General features: G+C 40.6%; 7 protein-coding genes, 1 non-coding gene and 1 pseudogene across 11 annotated transcripts; 5 read left to right on the forward strand and 4 right to left on the reverse strand.

Annotated features, from left to right (window-relative positions):
* Positions 1-529: 529 nt before the first annotated feature.
* Positions 530-601, reverse strand: TRNAW-CCA. Its single transcript has one exon. It is a non-coding gene; the product is annotated as a tRNA-Trp (tRNA).
* Positions 602-2,278: 1,677 nt separating this feature from the next.
* Positions 2,279-8,745, reverse strand: LOC111198070 (coatomer subunit alpha-2). Of its 3 annotated transcripts, none has more exons than XM_048734911.1 (8): positions 8,388-8,745; positions 8,061-8,157; positions 7,655-7,738; positions 7,520-7,576; positions 6,647-6,873; positions 5,722-6,216; positions 2,608-5,601; positions 2,279-2,505 (listed from the first exon to the last, which is right to left on the reverse strand). In XM_048734911.1, the coding sequence occupies exons 5-7, from the start codon at positions 6,852-6,854 to the stop codon at positions 2,633-2,635; spliced, it is 3,672 nt and encodes a 1,223-aa protein (XP_048590868.1). In that variant the 5' UTR covers positions 6,855-6,873; positions 7,520-7,576; positions 7,655-7,738; positions 8,061-8,157; positions 8,388-8,745; the 3' UTR covers positions 2,279-2,505; positions 2,608-2,632. The 3 variants fall into 3 exon arrangements, with proteins under 3 accessions (XP_048590868.1, XP_048590867.1, XP_048590869.1); XM_048734910.1 differs by having other exon boundaries at positions 6,647-6,882; positions 7,655-7,734; positions 8,388-8,702; XM_048734912.1 differs by having other exon boundaries at positions 6,647-6,882; positions 8,388-8,702.
* Positions 7,475-8,464, reverse strand: LOC111199056 (novel plant SNARE 13-like). Its single transcript, XM_022688521.1, has 4 exons — positions 8,388-8,464; positions 8,061-8,157; positions 7,655-7,738; positions 7,475-7,576 (listed from the first exon to the last, which is right to left on the reverse strand). Exons 1-4 carry the CDS (start codon positions 8,462-8,464, stop codon positions 7,475-7,477), a joined length of 360 nt encoding a protein of 119 aa, XP_022544242.1.
* Positions 8,746-9,774: 1,029 nt separating the features above from the next.
* Positions 9,775-14,588, reverse strand: LOC106349517 (coatomer subunit alpha-2). Of its 2 annotated transcripts, none has more exons than XM_013789504.3 (5): positions 14,417-14,588; positions 14,057-14,272; positions 13,179-13,673; positions 10,072-13,059; positions 9,775-9,970 (listed from the first exon to the last, which is right to left on the reverse strand). In XM_013789504.3, exons 2-4 carry the CDS (start codon positions 14,262-14,264, stop codon positions 10,100-10,102), a joined length of 3,663 nt encoding a protein of 1,220 aa, XP_013644958.1. In that variant the 5' UTR covers positions 14,265-14,272; positions 14,417-14,588; the 3' UTR covers positions 9,775-9,970; positions 10,072-10,099. The 2 variants fall into 2 exon arrangements, with proteins under 2 accessions (XP_013644958.1, XP_048590870.1); XM_048734913.1 differs by having other exon boundaries at positions 14,388-14,555.
* Positions 14,589-14,744: 156 nt separating this feature from the next.
* Positions 14,745-16,201, forward strand: LOC111198783 (annotated as a pseudogene).
* An 80-nt stretch (positions 16,202-16,281) lies between these two features.
* LOC106349519 (F-box/kelch-repeat protein At4g39580-like) lies at positions 16,282-17,695 on the forward strand. Its single transcript, XM_022688048.2, has one exon. It carries the CDS (start codon positions 16,459-16,461, stop codon positions 17,590-17,592), a length of 1,134 nt encoding a protein of 377 aa, XP_022543769.2. The 5' UTR covers positions 16,282-16,458; the 3' UTR covers positions 17,593-17,695.
* A 140-nt stretch (positions 17,696-17,835) lies between these two features.
* On the forward strand, positions 17,836-20,737 carry LOC106349518 (pentatricopeptide repeat-containing protein At4g39530-like). Its single transcript, XM_013789505.3, has one exon. The coding sequence runs from the start codon at positions 18,122-18,124 to the stop codon at positions 20,624-20,626; it is 2,505 nt and encodes an 834-aa protein (XP_013644959.2). The 5' UTR covers positions 17,836-18,121; the 3' UTR covers positions 20,627-20,737.
* Positions 20,738-21,139: 402 nt separating this feature from the next.
* Positions 21,140-23,951, forward strand: LOC106350954 (developmentally-regulated G-protein 3-like). Its single transcript, XM_013790776.2, has 10 exons — positions 21,140-21,342; positions 21,433-21,486; positions 21,846-22,022; positions 22,144-22,215; positions 22,478-22,537; positions 22,614-22,723; positions 22,806-23,105; positions 23,174-23,365; positions 23,454-23,505; positions 23,651-23,951. Exons 1-10 carry the CDS (start codon positions 21,301-21,303, stop codon positions 23,699-23,701), a joined length of 1,110 nt encoding a protein of 369 aa, XP_013646230.2. The 5' UTR covers positions 21,140-21,300; the 3' UTR covers positions 23,702-23,951.
* A 220-nt stretch (positions 23,952-24,171) lies between these two features.
* On the forward strand, positions 24,172-26,314 carry LOC106352481 (alkane hydroxylase MAH1-like). The gene has a single exon (XM_013792102.3). It carries the CDS (start codon positions 24,679-24,681, stop codon positions 26,233-26,235), a length of 1,557 nt encoding a protein of 518 aa, XP_013647556.2. The 5' UTR covers positions 24,172-24,678; the 3' UTR covers positions 26,236-26,314.
* Positions 26,315-26,421: the final 107 nt, after the last annotated feature.

Raw genomic sequence — 26,421 nt, forward strand, 5'->3', positions numbered from 1 at the left:
AGAAGAAGAAAAACTTAACATTCGGTTGACTAATGAATTAATAATCAGTCTAAAAATATATTTAGATTTTTTATTTTTTCTTTTACATAAAGGATAATGAAAAAATACTAAAAATATATTCACTTTACAATGACTAAACATACATAAGAGACTAACACTAATACCTACAAAAACAGTTAAATCTTTAGTTACTTTCTCGTGTCCTGCTCGATCCAGTTGAGTTCATTCTTGCTCGATCGAACCAGGTAGTCTTGACCCGAAAACTTCAAGAGCTTCCAAGAAGAATCTCTTGTTAGGTACAATTCCATCTTTCTCCATCTTTTTCATCAGCATCTGCACATGCTCCTTCATATCTGCCTTAGTATACTCCTTATATGAAGCTGACAGAGGACGCTGAGATTGTCTTCGTAGCTAAAGTTCTCACAGATACAAAAAAATATATTTGAGGGCGTATTAAGAAAAGCCAGAAAACAATGGGGCTGTTTATGTAAAGAAGTAAAAAAGTTAAGGAACAAATTTTCGGGAGTTTTGAACCCGACGTGAATCGAACACGCAACCTTCTGATCTGGAGTCAGACGCGCTACCATTGCGCCACGGATCCTGATGATTAAATAACTTAATATATTGTAATTATTTCATAACTGTATAGGATCAACCATTATTAACCACTATTTAAAAACATAAACAAACTTTAAAAATGGAAAAAATTGACAAAGAAAATAAAGGAGTACAATTTGACATTGCTTTTGCATATAAACATCAGTACCCACTTTCTTGTAGATAATTAAGCTTGTTTTGTAACCGTCTCTTTGATCCCAAACTCTTTATGCTACAGTTTGATGAATGAATGAATGATTAGACAAGCAAGTAATAAGTATATGTTAGCAAAAAAAAAAAAAGTAATAAGTATAGTTTTTGTCGTCGTCTACCCCTTTTATTTATACGCGACTATGATGAATGAAATGTCTCTGAGATTTCACCTCTTAACTTCTGCAATGACTTGTAGAGGACTTGGCTTACTCTGTCTCTGACAGGCGACTGAGAGAATATCTTTCATAACACTTGCATAGAAGGCTACCGTACTCCTTACACTCATGATAAAAAGAAAAGAAATGACTAAAAAACAATGGCGTGTTGATCAAGTTTTGCAGAAAAAAGAATGGATTCACTGACCACAAGTATTGTGAACCAACAAAGAAATTGCCAAAACTAGGATCCTCTGTTTCATTCCATAACGGGAGTTTGACAAGATACTTGTGGTCAGTGGACTTTGTCAACTCACTTTTTATTTTCCTTCTCAACCAAACCTCTATATTTCAATCTTTTTAGTTCCTTGGGGAATTTCATTTGATCTAAATGCACAAAAACATATGGGGAGAGGGTATTATTATTATTTTTTCTAGTTTAAGATTATCTTCTTTTTTTTTTTTAATTTATCATACAAACACAGTTATTAAGAAAAAAATTCACCATCTTCTTTCCCTTCATTTCCTCTGACTTGGTGGTGATCTTGATTTTGCAACCTTTGACTTACTGCGTCCTGTTGCAATCTTCCTCCCTTAGGTCAACTTTTTCTCCCAAACCCTTTCTCTTGTTTCTTTCCCACCAACTAGAAAACAAAAACAAAAATCTGAACAAAGAAAATTGAAAGTAATAAGTAATAACTACAACATATGTAGCCGAGAAAAGTGTACGTATATATGTATCTTTGATGATACATAGCAGAAGAGATAAATCGAAATTACTAACCAAATCACAGTTTTAACCATCTTATGTTTTTTCTTTTCTGTGTTCTCTAAGATTGTATATTTCATTATATATGTATAGAGATAGACGACATGAACTGACGTTATCCAAGTTGGCTTAGTATTAAAAAAAAAGAATTCAATCAACATTCTTGATTTCATGAACTGAGGCTATCCAAGTTAGCAATATGTGCTCACTTGCTTGTAAATGATAAAGCTGTGTAACTGTTTCTTTGATCCCAAACTTTTTATTTCTTATGTCCATGGTTGTATTTAAGTTTGAAACAAAGAGTTATTGTATAATGGTCCATTGAGGTGGGTTGTATAAAAGCTAATGGAGTTGATTTAGCTTATAGTGAATAGTCTAACAGCACAAAGGCGTTTAAATTCTTACACTGCCCTTGGTTAATCGGCGTTGTTACATAGCATTTTTCATGTTTTTATTAAGTGAATGCGTTGGTATTTCACTCCTTTCGAATAATGTTTATAATTATTGGAATAACAACTATGCATATCAAGTCAAAATTACAAAGAAGATAAAAACATTATATAACTCTCATCAAGTTAAATTCGTCTACATTATTATTCTATCATCATAACGATCGAGTTTTAAAATCCAACAAACGTAATTGAAATGTTTTGAGAATTTAAAATATAAAACCAAACAAAACGAAAAATATAAACAAAGCAGCTAAAGTTCTCTCATGCATTGTCACTGAAGATAAGAAACAACTTGAAAGACTCAAAAGAGTAACAGAACCTGCAACGAAGAAGTTCACAAACAAGACTTCTGTAAGCACACAAGCACAAAAAAACAAAAAGCTCAACACTATTCTTTTTAATAGAGCATCAAAGTACGTACCTCACGTTTGAAGATGATTAATTGATCACCGGACCTGAGACGGCGAGCATATCAAACCAGATGCGTCTGCGCCAATGACTGCAAGATCACAGACCCCGCATATGTTTCCTTCCTGGCTTGGTACAAACCTGGCGGTGCAGTATGGACAGGAAACGTCTTTCTGACCTCTGTAGATTGGGACATAGGTTGACCCGCATATCACAAACGGGTTTCTGAAGTCGTAGTTGAGCTCCGTTGTATCAGTCATATTGCGTTCAGCGGCTTGAACAATTTGTCTAGCCGCTCTGGCATGGCTCTCCAATGGGTTGGTTTCCAGCAATCTTTTAGCGAAGTTATAGGCAGTGGCGAGATTCTTGGCCTTGTAGCAGACGGTCATTGCATTTAACAGCGCGAGTCGTAAGTGAGGTAGTTGGAGGTTGCAGTGAGTGAAGTAAGCAGCAAGCTCCTGCTGCCTCACTGGATCATCTTTCTTCTGTCTTCTCTTGAGCTCCATTTTAAGACCGAGGACATATTCTTTAGCGATACTGACCAGTTTCTTAACCTCATCTACTTCACTTCTTGACTCGACCACCACAAGAGGGATGGTGTGGAGGATAGAGAGGAAGAGCCGGAGAGCCTCAGTCAATTTCTCATCTTTCCCACTTGTTGTGGCTTTGTAGCCGGACTTGAGCTTCTCTTCTTGCTGAGAGAAACCATAGAGAAGAGCTGGTGGGCCACGGACGTTGGGACTGTTTGACTCGCTCCATCCACGCTCAATGGCAAGTGGGACCACAGGAGATGATGAAAAAGCACGCAGATAGCTTTGGCTGCTACTGAACAAATCAATAAACATCGATTTCAAGGGGGCAAAGTTCTTTATTCCAAGCTGTCTGTTGAGCAGACGCATTGCAGTGTCGAAGCTTCCAGCTGCAGCTTGCTCAGCAGCAAGAGAAGATTTCTGGCTCCAAATATGGCTTACGGGCATACCTTGAGTAGGTGTCACGAAGACGGACGAACGTGCGTTAGCAGAGGCCTTAGGAGTGTCAAGCTCTGGTGGTAGGTCCAAGCCCTCAAGTTCACCCCATCCACCTTCTTCATCATTATCTTCTTCCGCCCCTTCTGCTTCCGCCAAAATGGCTTCGATGTCTCTGTTCTCCATTCCATCAACATCGACCATGTCAAGTCCCTCACCCCAATCACCACCAACATCTTCTTCATCTTCATCAACAGCCCCTCCTCTGGCTGCACTCTCAAGTCCGCCTTCAAATATTCCCTTCATCACTCTTAGAAGAGGCCAATCACCACCACACATGACGGGAGATGGTGGCATTAGAAGCGATGGAGTCTTCCCCTCAGGTAACGAGGGCACGTTGTCTCCTAGCTCAGTCGCAAGTCGCTCAGCAGTGTCCGTTAAACCATGAACCGAAGCAGTGATATAAGCGAGAGGCAAATGACCAGCATTCTCAAGTATCTTGACACGCTCTTTAACATCTCCTAGGTAGAGAGCATTGTGAAACTGACCCATTACATTGTTCTTCACTTCTGCAATCTTCATCAACTTCGAAAGCTTGTCCAACTTACCAGTAATGAAGTAAAGAAAAGATAACCTCTCAAAGTTCTTCGTCTGCTGGTACGCAAATTCAACAATTCCAGCATTACCTTGGCGAAGAGACTCCACCCCAAGTCTATACCACTGCTCTTTCTCATTAATCTCTGTAGCGGATGCAACAGCGACGCTGATGTTGCCACTTTCAAGAGCCAGGTTGAATCGGACTCTCTCGTCTTCAACAAAATGGAGGGCAACTTCAGGAAACCCTTTCTGCCGCAGGTAAGCAATCATAGCCTGTCCACATAACTGGGAGTTCTTTATCATGCTCATGACATGATCATATCTCTTTCTCAGCAGTGCAAGCTTGAAAATGTATTCAGTTGCATTGATGGTGATTGCCCTGTTTTTCCCATCCCGGTCCAAGCAAAAGATTGTGTTTCCAGAAACCTTGGTGATATAGATAGGGACATCCAGGGTTCGGATTATCCCACTATCTCCATTAGGAAGACAGTACTTGATATGGTTCAAAGTTGTGTAGATGAAGACACCATTGTCATCCCAAGCTCCACTCTTCACACGTATTGTCTCATGAAGTGTGCACTGGAGGACAAGTTTTTTGCTCGCAATAATGATAGTGTGTTTGCTGAGCAAAGCAACATTCTCCATATCATTAGACCAAACAACATACCTAACAAACGGTGTCTGAAGTTCACCAAGAACAAGCCTTTGTTGAAGGTCAAATATCACCACTTTATCCTCTGATCTACAAAGCAAATTTCCAGTCCCAGCATAAAAGATAGCATCTGTGGGTATAGGCAGAGAACTCTTCTTAACCACCTCATTCTTGAGATTCTTGACTAGCACCTGGCTGGTGCTTTTCTCAAGAACAGCAAAGCGATTACGGGCAATGAATACAGCAGAACCACCTGTCCCCCTCTTTGCATCTTGCACAACGTCACTCCTGCCAACACTATCTTTCGGTATGATGTACAACTCGTACGAACCACCATCCAGATCTGAGCAGATCAGAACTGCATTTTCTGTCGGACTGTATGATAGAGTCCTTGGACTTTGATTCAAGCTTGGTGTACCAGGACGCCGTATAGGGATAACTTGGGCATCTTTCTGAGTTGAATATTCGTAGTACCTCAAAAATCTATCTTTGGCATAGAACAGAGAATCACCACTCACAGCAAACGCAGGACGTTCTCTCTCAAGTTTGAACACGATCATACCATTGTCATGCCCCGCTGCCAGTAAATTGATCTCAGGGTGAACTGCAAGAACCCAGAACCGATCATGTTCACGGCGAAATGTTTGGATTCCAGTTCGCTTGGTAGCATCCCAGACACGAATACTTTTGTCCTCAGAGTTGGATACAATTATGTCCTGTTTTGCATGGAACATAACAGACGAAACGTTATTCATGTGACCTCGCAGTGTATCCACCTCCCAAGCTTTAGTTTCTGCAATAAAATTGAAAAGAACGCATTAATTACATCAGCTCCGCCATTATAAGAACTGCAGTTTAGTGTCCAAATGAAGGTTTATAAAAAAAAAAAGAGAGACTTCGAAAGTAAAAATACCATTCATACGCCACAGCTTCACTTGGCGGTCATCTGCACCAGAGACGATGAGAGGAAGAGTGGGATGAAAAGAAGCCCAGTTAACTCCTCTATCATGACCCTCGAGGACATACTTAACAATAGCGTCAACACCACCAAAAAGATCAGAGTTCATCTGTGTAAATCGCATGAGGTCATCAGCAGGAGATACTGTCTTCTTCTTAAGGGAAGCAATATCCCAGACACGGACCGTCTGATCCAAAGATGCTGATACGACCAGGTCTTCTTTTGGATGGAAAGAAGCACACATGACATAATGATTGTGGCCAGTCAACACAGATATACAAGTCCGTGACTGCCAGTTCCAAATGCGGATAGTCTGATCGTCACTAGCACTCACAATCCATGGGTTCTCGTGGTGAAATTGGACTGTGCGGATATAGTCGAGATGGCCGAGAAGGGTGAAAAGGCACCTGTGTGTTTTGTGGTTCCAAACTTTAATCTTGTAATCATCACCTGCAAACACACATTGTTGTCAATGCCACCAACTACATATGAGTAATCTTCTTGAAGAGGAATAGGATATAGTCGTAAAGAAGAAGAATCCAAGAGAATTGCATTTACATGGTTTCATTCTTTCTTATCAAAACACACTACTAAGCACACCTAACATGAGATCTAATTCAGTCCAATTATCCAGAAACCATATCTTATGCAAAAAAAAATAAAACTTATGATAAGCATTTATCACTGCATGGACTACATGGACTACATGGGATCCAGTAAACCAAGGAAAATCAACAAACAATCCTCTTCAAAGACATCAAGCTAGATCTATAAATCAAGAACACTACTGAGCAGACTGTTCACGGTATTATATATATATGATATTTTTATAAATGCGGACTTGTAGCTCAAAGGTAATGTCGAGAACAAAGAATGATACCTCCGGAGACGAAGAGAGGCTGAGAATTGTGAAAGTGAACACCACGAACTGGACCTTCGTGCTCGTCGAACCGATCGATTAAAGTACCCATACGATAATCCCAGAGCTGGATCACACCACTGTGCAAGCTGGCGAGGATCCATGGTCGCTTAGGGTGGAAGGTGAGGCCCTTAACTCTGTTACTCTTCGTCTCAAATTTCGTCAACATAATTTCCCAGATCTCAGCTCTACACAATCTAGAATGAAAACAGTCAGTTTCAGGGAAAACCAAACCTAAGAGGGAAATTTAAGACAGGAAACATGGATAGACTAGAAATCCTACTGTGGATTCGAAGAAGAACGGGTAAACAAAGACCTAGGAGATGATCACGAATGAAGAAGGATCAACTCGGAAGTCAGAGTTCGTATGTAAAGCTCTTTGTATGAACTGATTGCTTGAGAGATAAGTAATCGTTTGAAGAAGATGGTTTATTTTGATTTATATAAGAAATCACAGAGAATATTAAAACCTAATGAGAAAAGGAAAAATAAAAGATAATGATAAACTCATAAGAAAAAAAAGGAAAACTAAAGCTTTGTGACTTATCTCTTAATTATTTTTAATACTTTTTAAGTAGTAAATATGAGCTAAGAGACTTGTTAAGAGATTTCAATATTTAAGTGCTCCAATGCAAGTTTCTTAATTAAAGATTCTTAAAAAAATATATGAAAAGGAAGAACATGAGAAGGAGAAGGAAGAACAAAGGCTTCTTGTGAATTAACTTTCATTACATGGGATGAATACCCATTCACGTTAAACAACTCAAACCTCATCCGCATCAAAACATCTTAAGATTTAACAAGGAAGAGATGGAGACTGTTTTGCAATATTACCTGTCCCTTTAAATTAGCTGCAGTTTGAGTTCCAACTTCGAGTGTTTGCTCTACCACCTGAAAGGAACAAGAATGTTACCAAAGATGATATAGTAACAATGGCTGAAAGGAGCACACTTCTTTTCTGTAACTTACCTGTTTAGAGTGCTCAATGGCTTGATCGGTCTCATCCATTCTTTTCATTCCAGCATCAACAAACTCCTGGTTTGACATAGCTATCTATACATAAAAAGACATAAGTGCCATGCCTTTACTGGGTTTCACATTCCCAAAATAATCTACTTCATGCCAAGTTCAAACATGATATTTTCATTAAGACAGACCTATGCCTCAATCTCGGAATAATACAGATGAAGAACAAGTTGGATATAATAATCTAGAAATTATACTAGACTACTAACCTAAGAGCATAAGTTACTAGTCCAGTAAATTAAAGTAAAAATAGCATCAATGAGTCTAAGAAGTCAATCTCATGATGTTCTAGGCAAGCTCATAACACTTGGTATCAATTAAATTGACAAGTATGCGTAAGGACTCTCACATGAAGCCATTTGAACATTTTCTTCAGCTGCAGATTCGCCACTGCTTTGCTTTGTCTAGTTGAATCCTTGATCTTATCCAACTTTTGGAAACCATTCCTGCAAAAGAAAAACAGATAATGATATGTGAATCTTTCGTCTTCAATCTTTTCAGGTGACACCTCTATCTATCTCTTATACTCATCAAACAAAAACACACATTAATCCAAAATAATAAGCACTTAAATTCTAACCACCAAATCTTTATTTACTCTCATATGAGATTCAGTGATACTCAAACATATCACAGTGCTCTCTGTAACCAATATAGAGAGAGAATGAAACCATACGCGAGGGCTCGAAAATGGTCACGGATTTCACCATGGATCTGCTCTAATCGAGGGCTCATCGGGCGATTCGAAGCCATGTCGCCGGAGAATCTGAGATTCCGACGATAACCAAACTGGAACCCTCCTCAGCCGGCGAACCCTTCACAGAAATATCTACCGTGGAACAAAAGCAGCACCGTATCAAAACAAAATCAAAAACCTTAGCTTGACGAGAAGTAAAGGTTGGGACTTTATTTGTGAAAGACGAAACAGAGAGCCCGTCTCTTCTGTGAAGAGGAAGAAGTGAAACAACGGCAAATGTGATGTGAAGAAGAAGAAGCTGTATACAAGAACCCGTATAAGGTAATTGCTATTTCCTTTTTTTTTAATGATGCTCTAAGTCGCGTCTTAATTACATTCATTTATTTATTTTTTCTTTTTTATTAACTTTTTTGCATTGAGATAAAAAGCCTCATGGGCTGTTACAAGGTAAAAATTTTGAAAAAAAAAATACATTCCCATTAAATTTACAATTTAAGTCCATTAACCTAACCTAACATACAAATCAGATTAACTTCTAAAAATATCCATTCTGTTAAAATACAATATTAGAACGAATATATCAAAATATATTTTCAATAGTTAATTTTGAATATGAATAGCTTATATAGTTTGTGACCAAATTTAATATAACAAAAACACTCTTAGAATAAATCTATAGAAGTATATTTTCAAAGCAGTTAAAAAAGCGAGATGTAATTTTTGGTTGAGCAAATTTTATATAATAAAAATTATAACTTATGTACATATTTATATATTTGTATGTTTTTATATAATTTATAAGAAAAAACTGTACAATAGTACTTATTTTACTTATTTTTAGGTTGGATAAAAATTTTGAACTTTTGAAATACTCTTACATATGATATGTATAATATTTGTCTACATAGTTGGAAAAACATCAATAAAGTCAAACGCACTTAGCACATGTAAAAATCTCCAGTGTTACTTAAAAACACTCGCAAAAATGTCACAGTAACGGTTTTCTCTAACAACATAAAAAATGCGACCAATCGTACTACAAGCAAAAAAATTTATATATTTCATATATAAAATCTTTAAATTTCATATTTTCGATCATTAAAATGTTCTCTTCGTTTAAGTGGGTTTCGGTTATTATCACATTCAATGACCCATTAAGTTTGAAATTAAAGTTTCGTTTTTCTTTAAATTAGCCCATTTGAGTTGGGTTTTAAAAGCTAATGGAGATGTCGGAGCTATAACTGTGTCTGATCAGAATGTTAATGTGCTGCACAATGTTTATATTAATTGGAATAAGGGAATAGCAAATACGCATAAGTCAAAATTACCAACATCTCTGAGAAACAAATGCAAAACATTGCAAAACTCAGCAAAATTCGTCTATATTTATTATTCTATCATCATACTGATCGACATTTAAAATCCAAAGAAACGTAATTGAAATGTTCTGGAGAATGTAAATATAAAACCAAACAAAACAAATTATAGAGCAAGCTAAAGTTCTCTCATGCGTTGTCACTAAGATAAAGAAACAACTGAAAGACTCAAAAGAGCAACAGAACCTGCAACGAAGAAATTCACAAATAAGACTTTTGTAAGCGCACAATCACAAAAACCAAAAGCTCAACAATCTTCTTCCGTTATTAGAGCATCTAGTACTTACCTGACGTTTGAAGAGGATGATTAATTGATCACCGGACCTGAGACGGCGAGCATATCAAACCAGATGCGTCTGCGCCAATGACTGCAAGATCACAGACCCCGCATATGTTTCCTTCCTGGCTTGGTACAAACCTGGCGGTGCAGTACGGACAGGAAACGTCTTTCTGACCTCTGTAGATTGGGACATAGGTTGACCCGCATATAACAAACGGGTTTCTGAAGTCGTAGTTGAGCTCGGTTGTATCAGTCATATTGCGTTCAGCGGCTTGAACAATTTGTCTAGCCGTCTTCGCCTGGCTCTCCACTGGGTTTGTTTCCAACAATCTTTTGGCGAAGTTATAGGCAGTAGCAAGGTTCTTTGACTTGTAGCAGACTCCCATTGCACTAAACAGCGCAAGTCGTAAGTGAGGTAGTTGGAGGTTGCAGTGTGTGAAGTAAGCCGCGAGCTCCTGCTGCCTCACTGGATCATCTTTCGTCTCTCTTCTCTTAAGCTCCATTTTAAGACCGAGGACATATTCTTTAACGATAATGACCAATTCCTTAACTTCATCGACTTCACTTCTTGACTCGACCACCACTAGAGGGATGGTGTGGAGGATAGAGAGAAAGAGCCGAAGAGCCTCAGTCAATTTTCCACTTGTTGTGGCTTTGTAGCCAGATTTGAGCTTCTCTTCTTGCTGAGAGAAATCATAAACAAGAGCTGGTGGGCCACGGACGTTGGGACTGTTTGACTCGCTCCATCCACGCTCAATGGCAAGTGGAACCACAGGAGATGAAGAAAAAGCACGCAGGTAGCTTTGGCTGCCACTGAACAAATCAATAAACATCGACTTCAAAGGGGCAAAGTTTTTTATGCCAAGCTGTCTGTTGAGCAGACGCATTGCAGTGTCGAAGCTTCCAGCTGCAGCTTGCTCAGCAGCAAGGGAGGATTTCTGGCTCCAAATATGGCTTACGGGCATACCTTGAGTAGGTGTCACGAAGACGGATGAACGTGCGTTAGCAGAGGCCTTAGGAGTGTCAAGCTCTGGTGGGAGGTCCAAGCCCTCAAGTTCACCCCATCCACCTTCTTCATCATTATCTTCTTCCGCTCCTTCTGCTTCCGCCAAAATGGCTTCGATGTCCCTGTTCTCCATTCCATCAACATCGACCATGTCAAGTCCCTCACCCCAATCACCACCAACATCTTCTTCATCTTCATCAACAGCCCCTCCTCTGGCTGCACTCTCAAGTCCGCCTTCAAATATTCCCTTCATCACTCTTAGAAGAGGCCAATCACCACCACACATGACGGGAGATGGTGGCATTAGAAGCGATGGAGTCTTCCCCTCAGGTAACGAGGGCACGTTGTCTCCTAGCTCAGTCGCAAGTCGCTCAGCAGTGTCCGTTAAACCATGAACCGAAGCAGTGATATAAGCGAGAGGCAAATGACCAGCATTCTCAAGTATCTTGACACGCTCTTTAACATCTCCTAGGTAGAGAGCATTGTGAAACTGACCCATTACATTGTTCTTGACTTCTGCAATCTTCATCAACTTTGAAAGCTTGTCCAACTTACCGGTAATGAGGTAAAGAAAAGATAACCTCTCAAAGTTCTTTGTCTGCTGGTACGCAAATTCAACAATTCCAGCATTACCTTGGCGAAGAGCCTCCACCCCAAGTCTATACCACTGCTCTTTCTCATTAATCTCTGTAGCGGATGCAACAGCGACGCTGATGTTGCCGCTTTCAAGAGCCAGGTTGAATCGGACTCTCTCGTCTTCAACAAAATGGAGGGCAACTTCAGGGAATCCTTTCTGCTGCAGGTAAGCAATCATAGCCTGTCCACATAACTGGGAGTTCTTTATCATGCTCATGACATGATCATATCTCTTTCTCAGCAGTGCAAGCTTGAAAATGTATTCAGTTGCATTGATGGTGATTGCCCTGTTTTTCCCATCCCGGTCCAAGCAAAAGATTGTATTTCCAGAAACCTTGGTGATATAGATAGGGACATCCAGGGTTCGGATGATCCCACTATCTCCATTAGGAAGACAGTACTTGATATGGTTCAAAGTTGTGTAGATGAAGACACCATTGTCATCCCAAGCTCCACTCTTCACACGTATTGTCTCATGAAGTGTGCACTGAAGGACAAGTTTTTTGCTGGCAATAATGATAGTGTGTTTGCTGAGCAAAGCAACATTCTCCATATCATTAGACCAAACAACATACCTAACAAACGGTGTCTGAAGTTCACCAAGAACAAGCCTTTGCTGAAGGTCAAATATCACCACTTTATCCTCTGATCTACAAAGCAAATTTCCAGTCCCAGCATAAAAGATAGCATCTGTGGGTATAGGCAGAGAACTCTTTTTAACCACCTCATTCTTGAGATTCTTGACTAGTACCTGGCTGGTGCTTTTCTCAAGAACAGCAAAGCGGTTACGAGCAATGAACACAGCAGAACCGCCTGTCCCCCTCTTCGCATCTTGCACAACGTCACTCCTGCCAACACTATCTTTCGGTATGATGTACAACTCGTACGAACCACCATCCACATCTGAGCAGATCAGAACTGCATTTTCCGTCGGACTGTATGATAGAGTCCTTGGACTTTGATTCAAGCTTGGTGTACCAGGACGCCTTATAGGGATAACTTGGGCATCTTTCTGGGTTGAATATTCGTAGTACCTCAAAAATCTATCTTTGGCATAGAACAGAGAATCACCACTCACAGCAAATGCAGGACGTTCTCTCTCAAGTTTGAACACGATCATACCATTGTCATGCCCCGCTGCCAGTAAATTAATCTCAGGGTGTACTGCAAGAATCCAGAACCGATCATGTTCCCGGCGAAATGTTTGGATTCCAGTTCGCTTGGTAGCATCCCAGACACGAATACTTTTGTCCTCAGAGTTGGATACAATTATGTCCTGTTTTGCATGGAACATAACAGACGAAACGTTATTCATGTGACCTCGCAGTGTATCCACCTCCCAAGCTTTAGTTTCTGCAATAAAATTGAAAAGAACGCATCAATTACATCAGCTCCGCTATTATAAGAACTGCAGTTTAGTGTCCAAATGAAGGTTTATAAAAAAAAAAGAGAGACTTCGAAAGTAAAAATACCATTCATACGCCACAGCTTCACTTGGCGGTCATCTGCACCAGAGACGATGAGAGGAAGAGTGGGATGAAAAGAAGCCCAGTTAACTCCTCTATCATGACCTTCGAGGACATACTTAACAATAGCGTCAACACCACCAAAAAGATCAGAGTTCATCTGCGTAAATCGCATGAGGTCATCTGCAGGAGATACTGTCTTCTTCTTAAGAGAACCAATATCCCAGACACGGACAGTCTGATCCAAAGATGCTGATACGACCAGGTCTTCTTTAGGATGGAAAGAAGCACACATGACATAATGATTGTGGCCCGTCAACACAGAGATACAAGTCCGTGACTGCCAGTTCCATATGCGGATAGTCTGATCGTCACTAGCACTCACAATCCACGGGTTCTCGTGGTGAAATTGGACAGTGCGGATATAGTCGAGATGGCCGAGAAGGGTGAAGAGGCACCTGTGTGTTTTGTGGTTCCAAACTTTAATCTTGTAATCATCACCTGCAAACACACAATGTTGTCAATGCCATCAAGGATTAGAAAATAATCGTAAGAAAACTGCAATTACATATATTCATTTCATGCTTATGTCCATAACACTAGTAAGCACACATAACATGAGATCTGATTTCAATTGACTACGTCCAATTATCAAGAATCCATATTCTATGCAACAAATTTAACTTATGGTAAGCATTTATCACTACAGCTTGGACTAACATTGGATCCAATAAACCGACGAAAATCAACAAACAATCCTCTTCAAAGCTAGATCTGTAAATCGAGAACACTACTAAGCAGACTGATCAAAATTTTAATAAATACGAACTTGTAGCTCAAAATCTAGATGAATGTAATGTTGAGAATAACGAAGCATATACTACCTCCGGAGACGAAGAGAGGCTGAGAATTGTGAAAGTGAACACCACGAACTGGACCTTCGTGCTCGTCGAACCGATCGATCAAAGTACCCATACGATAATCCCAGAGCTGGATCACACCACTGTGCAAACTGGCGAGGATCCATGGTCGCTTAGGGTGGAAGGTGAGGCCCTTAACTCTGTTACTCTTCGTCTCGAACTTCGTCAACATTTCACAATCTAGATCACAGAGGAACACGAAAGAGGAAACGAGTCATTTCACAGCGCAAATGCAAAAAAACGTAATCCAAAGCGAAATCGCAAACAGATCTGACGGTTAGATCGAGATTCGTACAATGAGGAGGAGGAGAAATAGAGATTCACCTCGGATCGGGATCAGATCAGTTCACGGTGAGGGGTGCAGTAGCATTACCAGAGAGGGTGGATGCGAGAGCAAGAGAAGAAGACGAGCGAGAGTCGGTGATTAGATCTGTTTCAATTCTCGTCGCGTCTCTCGCTTCTTAATTACATTTATTATTTTATTTATCTATACTATTAAATGCCCAAATACATATATGTACTCCGCAATATTAATTCATACCCAAAATTATAGTGTACTAATATAGGCCCATTAAGATGGGATACAAGTAAACGGAGCCCACAACTGATACACGGTGTAACCTAGGTTTCAGGCCCATTAAGCCCATAAACTGAACTATCCCTCACTAGTAGCTCTGAAAGAGACAGTGCGGAGTTTGATCGATTGTTCTTTCCGACAATGTCGTCTCCCGAGGAGAAGAAGAAGAGGAAGAGGATGAGTACAACCAAGAAGAAGAAGCCGCCGCTTGTGACCCCAAACCCTTCGCTTCCCGATGATTTGTTACTCAGCTGCTTTGCACGCGTCTCGAGATTGTACTATCCAACTCTCTCACTCGTCTCCAAGACCTTTCAATCTCTCCTCGCTTCGCCTGAGCTTTACAAGACCCGCTCGTCTATAGGCCGCACGGAGAGTTGTCTCTATGTGTGCCTAAAGTCCCATCCCGACCCTATCCCTCGCTGGTACACCCTCTGCCGGAAACCTGACAAAACCCTAACCACCAATGAAGACACCATGAAGCTGAAGAAGAAGTCCAGTGGGTATGTTTTAGCGAAGATCCCAACCTCCCATTCTGGTCCTGTGCACTGGTCGGGTCTAGCGACAGTTGGTTCAGATATCTACAACATTGGCGGACCTATCAACGACGACAAGGACCCCTCTTCTAGAGTCTTGATCATGGACTCCAGGTCCAACAGGTGGCGTGAGGGTCCGAGCATGCTGGTAAAGCGGAGGTACCCTGTCACCAGTGTCTTCGATGGAAAGATATATGTAGCAGGAGGCTGCAAAGACTGCAGCAGTTCCTCTGAGTGGATGGAGGTTTTCGATCCAAAGAAGCAAACTTGGGAGCTTGTGTCAAGCCCTGGCACTGAGATATGTGGCTGTAACTATGTAAGCAAAAGTGCAGGATTTGATGGAAAGGTATACATATTTGGACGCGGTAATGGTTTGGCTTACAAGCCTAGGGAAGGGTGGGATGGGAGATGGATACGAGTTGGCCATGGTATTCTTATGCGGTGATTGACAACGTGCTCTACCAATACAATGGAGGTTTCAAATGGTATGACACTAAGGTAGGACTCTGGAAGGGTTTGAAGGGTGTTAAAGGACTGCCTAAGTTCCCTCGTTATATTGCTAGATTGGCGGATTATGGTGGGAAGATGGCTGTTTTGTGGGAGAGGGTTTTGGCTTCCACTGGATTCAAGGACAAGATGATTTTGTGTGCAGTGATTGCTCTTGAAAGACGCAACAGTGAAGAGATTTGGGGCAAGGTGGAATGGCATGACACTCTGCTTACAGTCTCCAAGTCATGCAGGGTTGACTATGCTCTTGCTACTACCGTTTGATGAATAATCTTTTTGTAGTCGTGGGCAATAGACATCATTTCACTTGTAATGGCATATGGCAATCCTATAATCTCTTTAGGTTCATAACTTTATATAATCACTTGTTAAGCATAATCCTAGGTCTGCCACTGTATTGTACTACCCTTTGGAATTTGTCACTGATGAAAAATGAGTGGTCAAGTTGCAGAAATAATATATTTTTAGAGACTTGTATGGTCCTTTGGCCAAGGCTGTCTTTGATGACTGAGTCAAACTTGTGAAAACATTTGTTTATAGAGTCTTCTCTGACTGCTCCAACATTTTTCTTTTTGTATACCATATTTTAAAGGTTGCTTGGAAAAAAGACTACTTTGAAGAGACTAAATAGTTTCTTTATACGTCACTGAATTATAAAACACACACACAAGATTCGAATGGTCTAACTACGCAAGGCGTTTAGGTTTTGTTCTCTTCTCCCACTAGGAGAATTAAACACTTTCGCCTCCATGAATAACGACGAGGCACCACCGCATGAGCAGAACAAGATGGTCTCTCCTCCGACCACCACGAGCCTGTCCCTTCCCAATGACATACTTTTGAGCTTCCTAAGCCGCGTTTCAAGACTCTACTACCCAACTTTCTCCCTCGTCTCCAAGAGCTTCCGCTCTCTCATTGCTTCAGCTGAACTATACCAGACCCGGTCTTTCCTCCACCGCACAGAGAGTTGTCTCTACGTGTGCTTACGTTCACTCACCGACTCCAACCTCCGATGGTTCACCCTCTGCCGTGTCCCAGATCGTAAACTAACAAACTTCTCAGGTGGCCATTTACTGGTCCCGGTTTCATCTAGGCATGCTCCTCCTCCTCCTGCTCATTGGTCGAGTGTGGTCACTGTGGACTCGAACATATACGCTATCGGAGGTCCTATCAACGACGCCCCTTCCTCCAGAGTCTCCTTCTTGGATTGTCGGTCTGACACGTGGCGCATGGCTCCTCCCATGCGTGTGGCTCGTAACTACCCCACTGCTAGTGTTCTTGATGGGAAAATATACGTAGCAGGAGGCTGCGAAGATTGCGATTCACTGAACTGTATTGAGGTGTTCGATCCAAATACTCAAAGTTGGGAGTCAGTGGCAAGTCATGGGAGATGCGAGAGACTTGCGTACAAGAGCGTAGGGATCGAAGGTAAGTTTCATTTGTTAGGAGGTGCGAGTCACGTGGCTTACAACTATAGAGAAGGTAGATGGGACTCGATGGGAACGGAAATGGATATGGGTCGGGCGTGGGTTTCTTATTGTGTGATAAAGAACATACTGTTGTATTATCACGAAAGGGATAGAGAGTTCAAATGGTATGACTATAAAGGAAGATTCTGGAGGAAGTTGATGGGTTTGGAAAGGTTGGTTAAGTTTCTATGTTACAGCCGTGTTAGCTTGGCGGATTATGGTGGTAAGATGGCTGTTTTGTGGGATACTTTTGTTCCTGGAAGTGGTTCTAAGAACAAGATGATTTGGTGCGCAGAGGTTAGCCTTGGAAGCCATGAGGTATATGATATTTGTGGTGAGATTGAGTGGTTTGATGTTGTTCTTAGAGTTTCCAAGTCGTATGAGTTGGTACATGTTATTGCTGCTACTGTTTAATTAGCTGGATTTTTTCTCTTGTATTCTGAATTGCATTTGTAACACGTTAGTCCAAAGCTATAGAACATGGAAGGTGAGCGTAATGTATGCTTCACCACGTGCATCCCAATTAGTTGAAAGACGATTTAAAGCCTATATGTGAAGTAACAAATGATCAAAAACCACGGAGAGAGACAAAACTCTGTTTCGAAGTAACAATCATGGAGCATTACCACTGTGTATGTGCTCGTCCTAACTCATCATCATGTAACAATGGTCTTGAATTAGTTCCTGGATCAGCAGTTCTATGCGCTAAGGCTTCTAGAGGAACATCAAGCCAGCCAAATGCTAATACGGTGGAGCAGAGTGTCATCCTACAATGGTCTTGTGACTTTTCCATGAGTTGGTAGAGGATAAACCGTGTGCCGTTTTTAGTTACCGTATCCACCGTCCTTTCTTAACTTAAAATAGCAAAACGGCAGAATGTTTATTTTATGAAATTGTTGTTTCTCAACACTGTTCTTTCTTCCTCTCTCTCTTTCTCAGTAAAATGAGAAACCATGGCTGCTGCTTGCGTAAAGTGCAAGAAGCGATACGTTTCTACTCTTCGTCGTCCTCTTCTGCTTCACGTCTCTTGGAGTTTATAAACATTGATTTTCCTTCTACATTAGGAATCCGCGGAAGGCGCGAGTTTGCTCGTCTCTTGCAGCTTAATGCGTCTGATGATCCATCGCTCCATCACAATGCAGTTCATGGCCAGATCATTGTCTCGGGATTTGATTTAGACACGTATCTAAACAACATTCTGATGAAATCGTATTCCAAAGGTGGTGATATAGTTTATGCACGTAAGGTGTTCGACAAAATGCCAGATAGAAACTTGGTTACTTGGTCTACCATGGTTTCAGCTTGTAACCATCACGGGCTTTACGAAGAGTCCTTGGCGGTTTTCTTAGAGTACTGGAGAAGTAGAAAAAACAGCCCCAACGAGTATATCTTGTCGAGTTTCATCCAAGCTTGCTTACATGTTAATAGTGGACGTTCGATGGTGTTTCAGCTGCAGAGTTTTATCTTTAAGAGTGGGTTTGATCGGGATGTTTACGTTGGCACCTTGTTGATTGGTTTTTATCTCAAGGAAGGTGATATTGATTATGCGAGGCTTGTGTTTGATGCTTTACCAGAGAAATCTACAGTGACTTGGACGACTATGATCAAAGGGTATGCGAAAATGGGAAGAAGCTATGTGTCGTTGCAGCTGTTTTATCAACTAATGGAGAGTAACGTTGTTCCTGATGGTTACATCCTTTCGACGGTTCTAAGTGCGTGTTCAATACTTTCGTTTTTGGAAGGTGGGAAGCAGATTCATGCGAACATTTTGAGACATGGACATGAGATGGATGCCTCGCTGATGAATGTGCTTATAGATTCTTATGTGAAGTGTGGAAGAGTTACATTAGCTCGTAAGTTATTCGATGGGATGTGGAATGCAGACATCACATCGTGGACCACAGTACTGTCTGGTTATAAGCAGAACTCCCTTCATAAGGAAGCAATGGAACTGTTTTCCGGGATCTCGAAGTCTGGTTTGAAACCAGATATGTATGCTTGCTCTAGCATACTCACATCCTGTGCGTCACTTCATGCTCTGGAATATGGAAGACATGTTCATTCTTACACTATCAAAGCCAATCTTGGCGATGATAGCTATGTGACCAACAGTTTGATCGACATGTACGCAAAATGCGATTGTTTGAACGATGCCAGAAAAGTTTTTGATCTTTTCGGCGGTGATGATGTGGTTTTATATAATGCAATGATTGAAGGTTACTCGAGACTTGGGACGCAGGGTGAGCTACATGATGCATTCAACATCTTTGGTGATATGAGGTCACGACTGATTCGACCTAGCCTATTGACTTTTGTTAGCCTTCTACGTGCATCTGCTTCTTTATCAAGCTTGGAACTTAGCAGACAAATCCATGGACTCATGTTCAAATATGGTGTAAACTTAGATATATTCGCTGCAAGTGCTTTGATTGATGGTTACTCAAATTGCTACTCCATCAAGGATTCTAGGCTTGTGTTTGATGAGATGGAAGAGAAGGATCTTGTTGTCTGGAACTCAATGTTTTCAGGTTATGTTCAACAATCAGAGAACGAAGAAGCTCTCAATCTTTTTTCAGAACTACAGTTATCAAGGGAAAGACCTGATGAGTTTACTTTTGCCGACATGGTTACAGCAGCTGGTAACCTGGCAAGTCTTCAATTAGGTCAAGAGTTCCACTGCCAGATTATGAAAAGAGGCTTGGAACGTAACTCGTATATCACAAATGCTCTACTAGATATGTATTCCAAATGCGGAAGTCCCGAAGATGCTTATAAGGCTTTTAGTTCAGCATCTTCGAGAGATGTGGTTTGTTGGAACTCTGTTATCTCATCTTATGCGAATCACGGAGAAGGCCAAAAAGCTCTTCAGATGCTGGAGAGAATGATGAATGAAGGAATAGAGCCTAACTACATCACCTTTGTGGGAGTTTTATCAGCGTGCAGCCATGGTGGTCTCGTGGAAGATGGGCTTGAGCAGTTTGAGGTTATGCTCCGACTTGGGATTGAACCGGAAACCGAACACTATGTTTGTATGGTATCTCTTTTAAGCCGTGCTGGTAGATTGAAAGAAGCACGGGAGTTAATTGAGAAAATGCCGGAAAAACCACCTGCTATAGTATGGAGGAGCTTGCTGAGCGGATGCGCAAAGACTGGAAACGTCGAGTTAGCTGAGCATGCTGCTGAAATGGCTATTGCGTGTGATCCAACGGACAGTGGGTCGTTTACTTTGCTTTCTAATATCTACGCGTCAAAGGGTATGTGGGGTGATGCGAAGAAGGTAAGAGAAAGAATGAAGTTTGATGGTGTGGTCAAAGAACCGGGACGTAGTTGGATTCAGATTGATAACGATGTTCATGTCTTTTTGTCCAAGGATATATCTCACCGCATGGCGAAACAGATTTATGAAGTATTAGACGATTTGCTTCTGCAGATAAAAGGGTTTAGTTAAGGATGGTGTGGCAATCAGGAGAAGCATAAAGAGGTATCAAGCCTGATTGGTCGCTGAAAAAGAGTTAATATCTGCGTTAATGAAGTTGCAGGAGAAGAAGCTAAGCAGCAACGATAAAAAGAAGCAGAAAGAGTAAGAACACACTGTGATGTTCTGGATCATTCTTTTGTTCTAGAGTGAACCAGAAGTGGAGAAGCCTAGAAAGCAAGTCCAATCCGAAGAAGAAAGAAGCAGCATGGCCAATCCCAAGAAGAAGCTAAAGGATAGCCGTTCTCAGTTTCACCTTGACCCTTGACTTTAGAAACTGGTTTAGGAGGGGAGAAGCTGCCTGAAAACGTTGCAGTATGTTGTTGTATAAATTCATTGGAATTTGTTTAAACTGACTTTGAATTCAGCTAGACTCAGAAACCAGAACAGTGTTTAACTTTCTTTTTTTTTTTTTTGTAACATAACAGTGTTTAACCAAACTAAATGTTTTCGTATATCATCTAGTTATTATTTGGGCCCAAGATCGTGTTGGATCAGGCCCAGTTCTAGTCACTTTCGGTTCTAAGAAAACCCTGGGAGGATTTGTCTGCTTTCTTCTCGTCACTCTCGACATCTGATTGCCGGTGTTCTCTCTCGCGTTAAACTGTTGCCTTCACGCTATCTCCGTGTGAGCTCTCCCAGCAAAAATGTCGACTATTATGCAGAAGATCAAAGAAATCGAAGATGAGGTCATTTTCTCTTCCAATCCTTTACTTGTGCTCTTAGGATGCATAGAGCTGTAAATCTGAAAATATGGTTTTGTTTTGAATATGTGGCAGATGGGGAGGACACAGAAGAATAAAGCCACCGCTCATCATCTCGGTTTGTTAAAGGTTCATTTTTTTGCTCCTCATTATCTATTTCATTTTCCTGTGTTTTTTTTTCTTGTAGCTTAAAATTGTATATTTCAAATGTATATTTCATGTTGCAGTGACATATGTTTGTATAGACACATGGACAAGTATTGTAACTTGTGGTCTAAACCGTTAGGTTTTTTATCAACTCCCATATTATGGACGACTTAAGCAAACTTTAAATTATTTCATGGATGACTGCTAAAAGCTTCAATAGATTTATGTTAACTCAGACAGGAAATTTGATTCCATACTCTCATCTATTTATTGGAATCTTTTGGTACTTTTCCCCCGCGCCATTAGCTTTTCTCTAAATTACATTGATCCACTTCTCGCAGGCCAAACTTGCTAAGCTACGAAGGGACCTACTTGCACCACCTACCAAAGGTGGTGGCGCTGCTGCTGGCGAAGGTTTTGATGTCACTAAAAGCGGAGATTCTAGAGTTGGACTTGTTGGTTTTCCTTCCGTTGGCAAATCTACCCTCTTGAACAAGCTCACCGGAACGTTTTCTGAGGTTTTTTATTATTATTATTTGCATTTCCTTTTATTTAGTTGTCAATGTCACTTTTTGCTCTTGCGTGTAATTGGAGTGACAACTGTGTGCTCTAGTTTCTAAGTTTCTGAATTTTTTCCAGGTTGCTTCGTATGAGTTCACAACATTGACTTGCATTCCCGGTGTTATTACATACCGTGGAGCTAAAATTCAGGTACGGCACCTATATCTATGCCCAATTGTTATTTGTGGAGAAAGATGATGTGCTCACGTTTCTATCCTATGTCTTGGAAGTTTTTTGAAGGACAATGCAATAATTGGCTTCTAAATGACATGTCCTAGCCTTTAATTTTCGTTTCCTGAGCCTAAAGCCTGACATACACTCCAATGTTACTTGATCTTTTTTATAACTTGTTGTAATTGTTCATTAGATGTTGATGATTCTCCTTTGTGTGTCCTATTTAATGGCCTTGCAGTTATTAGATCTTCCTGGTATTATAGAGGGTGCCAAGGACGGAAAAGGTAGAGGACGACAGGTAAATAGTCGTGCATAAACCTTCTGGTGTTATTTGATCCTCGTTGGTTCGTTTTTGACGATTAACTATTTTCCAGGTTATAAGTACTGCTAGGACTTGCAACTGCATCTTAATAGTTCTTGATGCCATAAAGCCCATAACTCACAAGCGTCTCATTGAAAAAGAGCTCGAAGGATTCGGAATAAGGTAGATATAATAACCCTTTATAGTCATACACCCCAATACTTCTTCAGTTCTGGTATAAATTCTTACACCAACGATGATATAGGTTGAACAAGGAGCCACCTAACCTTACGTTCAGGAAAAAGGACAAAGGTGGTATCAATCTTACGTCTACAGTCACTGCCACCCACCTTGACCTCGACACTGTAAAGGCGATTTGCAGTGAATACAGGATGCACAACGCAGACATCACTCTGCGCTACGATGCAACCGCTGATGACCTCATCGATGTCATCGAGGGCAGTCGGATCTATATGCCCTGTATCTATACTATCAACAAGATCGATCAAATCACCCTCGAGGAACTTGAAATTTTGGACAAACTTCCTCATTACTGTCCTATCAGGTAATTATTATTAATCTCCCGGGCAGGTTACTTGTTCAGTTGTATATATAACAACACTAATCCTGCAGTGCGCATCTGGAGTGGAATCTTGATGGTCTTCTCGATAAGATATGGGAATACTTGAATCTAACAAGAATCTACACCAAGCCAAAGGCAATGAATCCGGATTATGATGACCCTGTTATCTTATCTTCCAAGAAGAGGACTGTCGAGGACTTCTGCATCCGGATTCACAAAGACATGCTTAAACAATTCAAGTAGTAAGTAAATATAACTTATCCATATTCTGTTTATTAGTTTCTTGCTCGAGAGCATCGCTTATGAGTAGTATTGTTTTTCCCTATGCAGCGCTTTAGTATGGGGTTCCAGTGCCAAACACAAGCCCCAGAGAGTTGGAAGGGTCAGTCTTCTTGTAAACTCGATAACTTTTTAACTTGAAAAGTGCCAAGCTTCCATAGTTACTATTTCTCAGATTCATATCTTTTTGGTAAACTCATTGCAATACCCTATATTCTGGTTGTCTTTTGTTTCAATATGTACCTCAGGAACACGAGCTGGAGGACGAGGATGTTGTTCAGATCGTTAAAAAGATATGATTTCCCTAATAGTTCATGGAGAAGTTGAAAGACCAAAGTTAGCCATAATGAGCTCATTACAAATAGGAAGAAGGTTTGGTTTCTCTGCTTATCTTCTTCTTGTACTCCTGTGTGTATTATTTTCTGATCCAGATAAAAACGGTCTGCACCTTATTGTCTTATTGGATAATCTTTTTTTTCTTTTTCCAACGATAACATGTGATGTGAGGTCTTGAGACATTTAGAAAATTGGTTTGGTTCGGTTGTGCTAGTTCAGACTATTAAGTTATTTTGGTGGCAAATTGCAATAAATAACATGAAAGCTTAAAATCTTGATTTGGTTTGATTCCATTTAATGATTTCGATTCAATTTGGTCTTGAGTTTTTGGGTCTGGGGTCTTAATAACGAAAAATGTAACTAAATTACTACTCATAATCAAATCAAAAATGTAATTATATTCTGTAATAATTTAAAAAGAACAATCAGTTCTGTCAGCGCATATATATAAAACCAACAATATTGTGTGTAAATCCAGGTAATTGTCTCATGGTTTCAATAAGCTTTTATTAGTTGAAGTTAGAACCGTTAAATACTGACTATTTTTAATGTATTAGAAAAGTTGGGTCTATCACAAAAATAAAAGTTAGGTGTACATAATGGCAATTTAATGCTTTCTAGTTTTATGATATACGCATTAACCTTGCGTTGCAGTTAAAAAAAGCTTAAGCGTATTTTAGAAACAATTTCCTTACTGATGTTAAAAAGGAAAAACAAGAAACATTTCAAATTTCATGACTCAAATGGCTTCAATAGAATAGAGAGGCCCCCCTTTTTTAACTTGTTAACATTATTAAGCTGGGCCACGATTTACCCACTTCAATCAAAGTTGCTTAAGTAGTGTGTGTGCTGCAGTGTGCATATATATAAGTGCTGTTCCTTCTGCTAGCAAAGTAACCACCACACACACAAGTGTATCTTAATCAAACGCCTTACTCAAATGCCTTCCATAACTTTATTTGAAGATTCCTTTCCCGGGTTGGTGTCTCATGGACCAACTCGTTCGGCTTCAAAAACTCCCTTTACCATCTTTTGCTTTCTCATCCTCTATTACTTGCTGTTCAAGAAACGTTATGTTCGGTTCCTTAGGAACTTGCCGGTTCTCCGGATGCTTCCCGGTCTGCTCATGACGCTCCACCGGATACATGACTTCACCGTCAAGATTCTTGAATTCTCCGGCATGACCTTTCTTTTCAAGGGACCGCCGTTCGCTGGCATGGATATGTTGCTCACCGCTGATCCAGACAACATTCATCATATAATGAGCTCAAACTTCTCAAACTACATCAAAGGACCGGGGTTGCAAGAGATTTTCGATGTGTTCGGAGACGGGATATTCACTACTGATTCAGAGATGTGGAAGAACCTGAGAAAGTCTATTCAATCCATGCTCCATCACCAAGAGTTTCAAAGGTTTTCGATGAGCACCATGACGAGTAAACTCAAGTCCGGGCTTGTTCCTCTTCTCAATCATTTTGCTGAGGAAGGAGCAGCTGTGGACTTGCAAGATGTGTTTGGGAGACTCACTTTCGATACAACGTTAATCCTTATAACGGGTTCTGATCCTAGAAGTCTCTCTATTGAGTTGCATGAGGATGAACTAGCCAAGGCTCTCGACGATACTGGAAAAGGGATTTTGAGTAGGCATGTTAAGCCTAGGTTCTTGTGGAAGATGCAGAACTGGATGGGGTTGGGACAAGAGAAGAAGATGAGTCAAGCTAGTGCTACTTTTGACCGTGTATGCTCCAAATACATATCAGCCAAGAGAGAAGAGATACTAAGATCACAAGGAGTTCTTAATGGAGAAGGTGAGGATCTTTTAACTTCCTTCATGAAGCTGGATACAACCAAGTACAAGTTCTTGAATCCGAGTGATGATAAGCTCCTTAGAGACACTATCTTAGCCTTCATTATAGCGGGGAGAGACACAGTCGCTTTCACTCTCTCTTGGTTCTTCTGGCTTCTCTCTGTAAATCCACATGTAGTAGCCAATATTCGTCAAGAGATCATCGACACGACCGGCAATGGCCAAGAGAACCTGGACAAGTTGGTGTATTTACAAGGTGCCTTGTTTGAAGCAATGAGACTCTATCCACCAGTTTCCTTCGGCCGCAAGTCTCCTGTCAAATCAGATGTGCTTCCAAGTGGGCATAAGGTTGATGCAAACTCTAAGATTATCATATGTCTTTATGCCCTGGGGAGGATGAGAGCGGTTTGGGGGAAAGACGCATTCAGATTCAAGCCAGAGAGATGGATTGCTGAGAATGGAGGCCTAAAACATGAGCCTTCCTCCAAATTTTTAGCGTTTAATACCGGTCCCAGAACTTGTCTAGGTAAGCATTTAGCAATAACTCAGATGAAAATGGTGGTCGTGGAGATATTACAAAAGTATGACGTTGAGGTTATCAAAGGGCAGAAGATTGAGCCAGTTCTTGGTTTTATGTTGTCGATGAAGCATGGACTTAGAGTCAAAGTTGCTAAGAGATGTTCATCTTGAAATTAATTATGTATGAATTAAATCATTGCAAATCTACTGCACTAGCTTATAAATAAAACTTGAAAATCTTATGATTTGATCAACTGATTCTTGATATATATTAAGTGTGTGTTTGTTGGTTTCTTTCTTTTGACTTCCATGCGGTGTCTTAATAATGCAACCATGCTAAGCCGTCTACATGTACTT

The sequence above is a fragment of the Brassica napus genome, chromosome A6, assembly GCF_020379485.1.
Source record: "Brassica napus cultivar Da-Ae chromosome A6, Da-Ae, whole genome shotgun sequence".
Taxonomy (NCBI): domain Eukaryota; kingdom Viridiplantae; phylum Streptophyta; class Magnoliopsida; order Brassicales; family Brassicaceae; genus Brassica; species Brassica napus.

Coding starts and splice junctions, on each gene's coding strand:
- LOC111198070 (XM_048734911.1), bottom strand. CDS start 6,854: ATGTTGACGAAATTTGAGACGAAGAGTAACAGAGTTAAGGGCCTCACC. Junction 6,217..6,646: donor GCCTCTCTTCGTCTCCGGAG/GTATCATTCTTT, acceptor GTGTGTTTGCAG/GTGATGATTACAAGATTAAA. Junction 5,602..5,721: donor GAAGCTGTGGCGTATGAATG/GTATTTTTACTT, acceptor ATTTTATTGCAG/AAACTAAAGCTTGGGAGGTG.
- LOC111199056 (XM_022688521.1), bottom strand. CDS start 8,464: ATGGCTTCGAATCGCCCGATGAGCCCTCGATTAGAGCAGATCCATGGT. Junction 8,158..8,387: donor GACCATTTTCGAGCCCTCGC/GTATGGTTTCAT, acceptor TTTCTTTTGCAG/GAATGGTTTCCAAAAGTTGG. Junction 7,577..7,654: donor CCATTGAGCACTCTAAACAG/GTAAGTTACAGA, acceptor TGTTCCTTTCAG/GTGGTAGAGCAAACACTCGA.
- LOC106349517 (XM_013789504.3), bottom strand. CDS start 14,264: ATGTTGACGAAGTTCGAGACGAAGAGTAACAGAGTTAAGGGCCTCACC. Junction 13,674..14,056: donor GCCTCTCTTCGTCTCCGGAG/GTAGTATATGCT, acceptor GTGTGTTTGCAG/GTGATGATTACAAGATTAAA. Junction 13,060..13,178: donor GAAGCTGTGGCGTATGAATG/GTATTTTTACTT, acceptor ATTTTATTGCAG/AAACTAAAGCTTGGGAGGTG.
- LOC106349519 (XM_022688048.2), top strand. CDS start 16,459: ATGAATAACGACGAGGCACCACCGCATGAGCAGAACAAGATGGTCTCT.
- LOC106349518 (XM_013789505.3), top strand. CDS start 18,122: ATGAGAAACCATGGCTGCTGCTTGCGTAAAGTGCAAGAAGCGATACGT.
- LOC106350954 (XM_013790776.2), top strand. CDS start 21,301: ATGTCGACTATTATGCAGAAGATCAAAGAAATCGAAGATGAG. Junction 23,366..23,453: donor ATGCTTAAACAATTCAAGTA/GTAAGTAAATAT, acceptor TTCCCTATGCAG/CGCTTTAGTATGGGGTTCCA. Junction 23,506..23,650: donor AGCCCCAGAGAGTTGGAAGG/GTCAGTCTTCTT, acceptor TATGTACCTCAG/GAACACGAGCTGGAGGACGA.
- LOC106352481 (XM_013792102.3), top strand. CDS start 24,679: ATGCCTTCCATAACTTTATTTGAAGATTCCTTTCCCGGGTTGGTGTCT.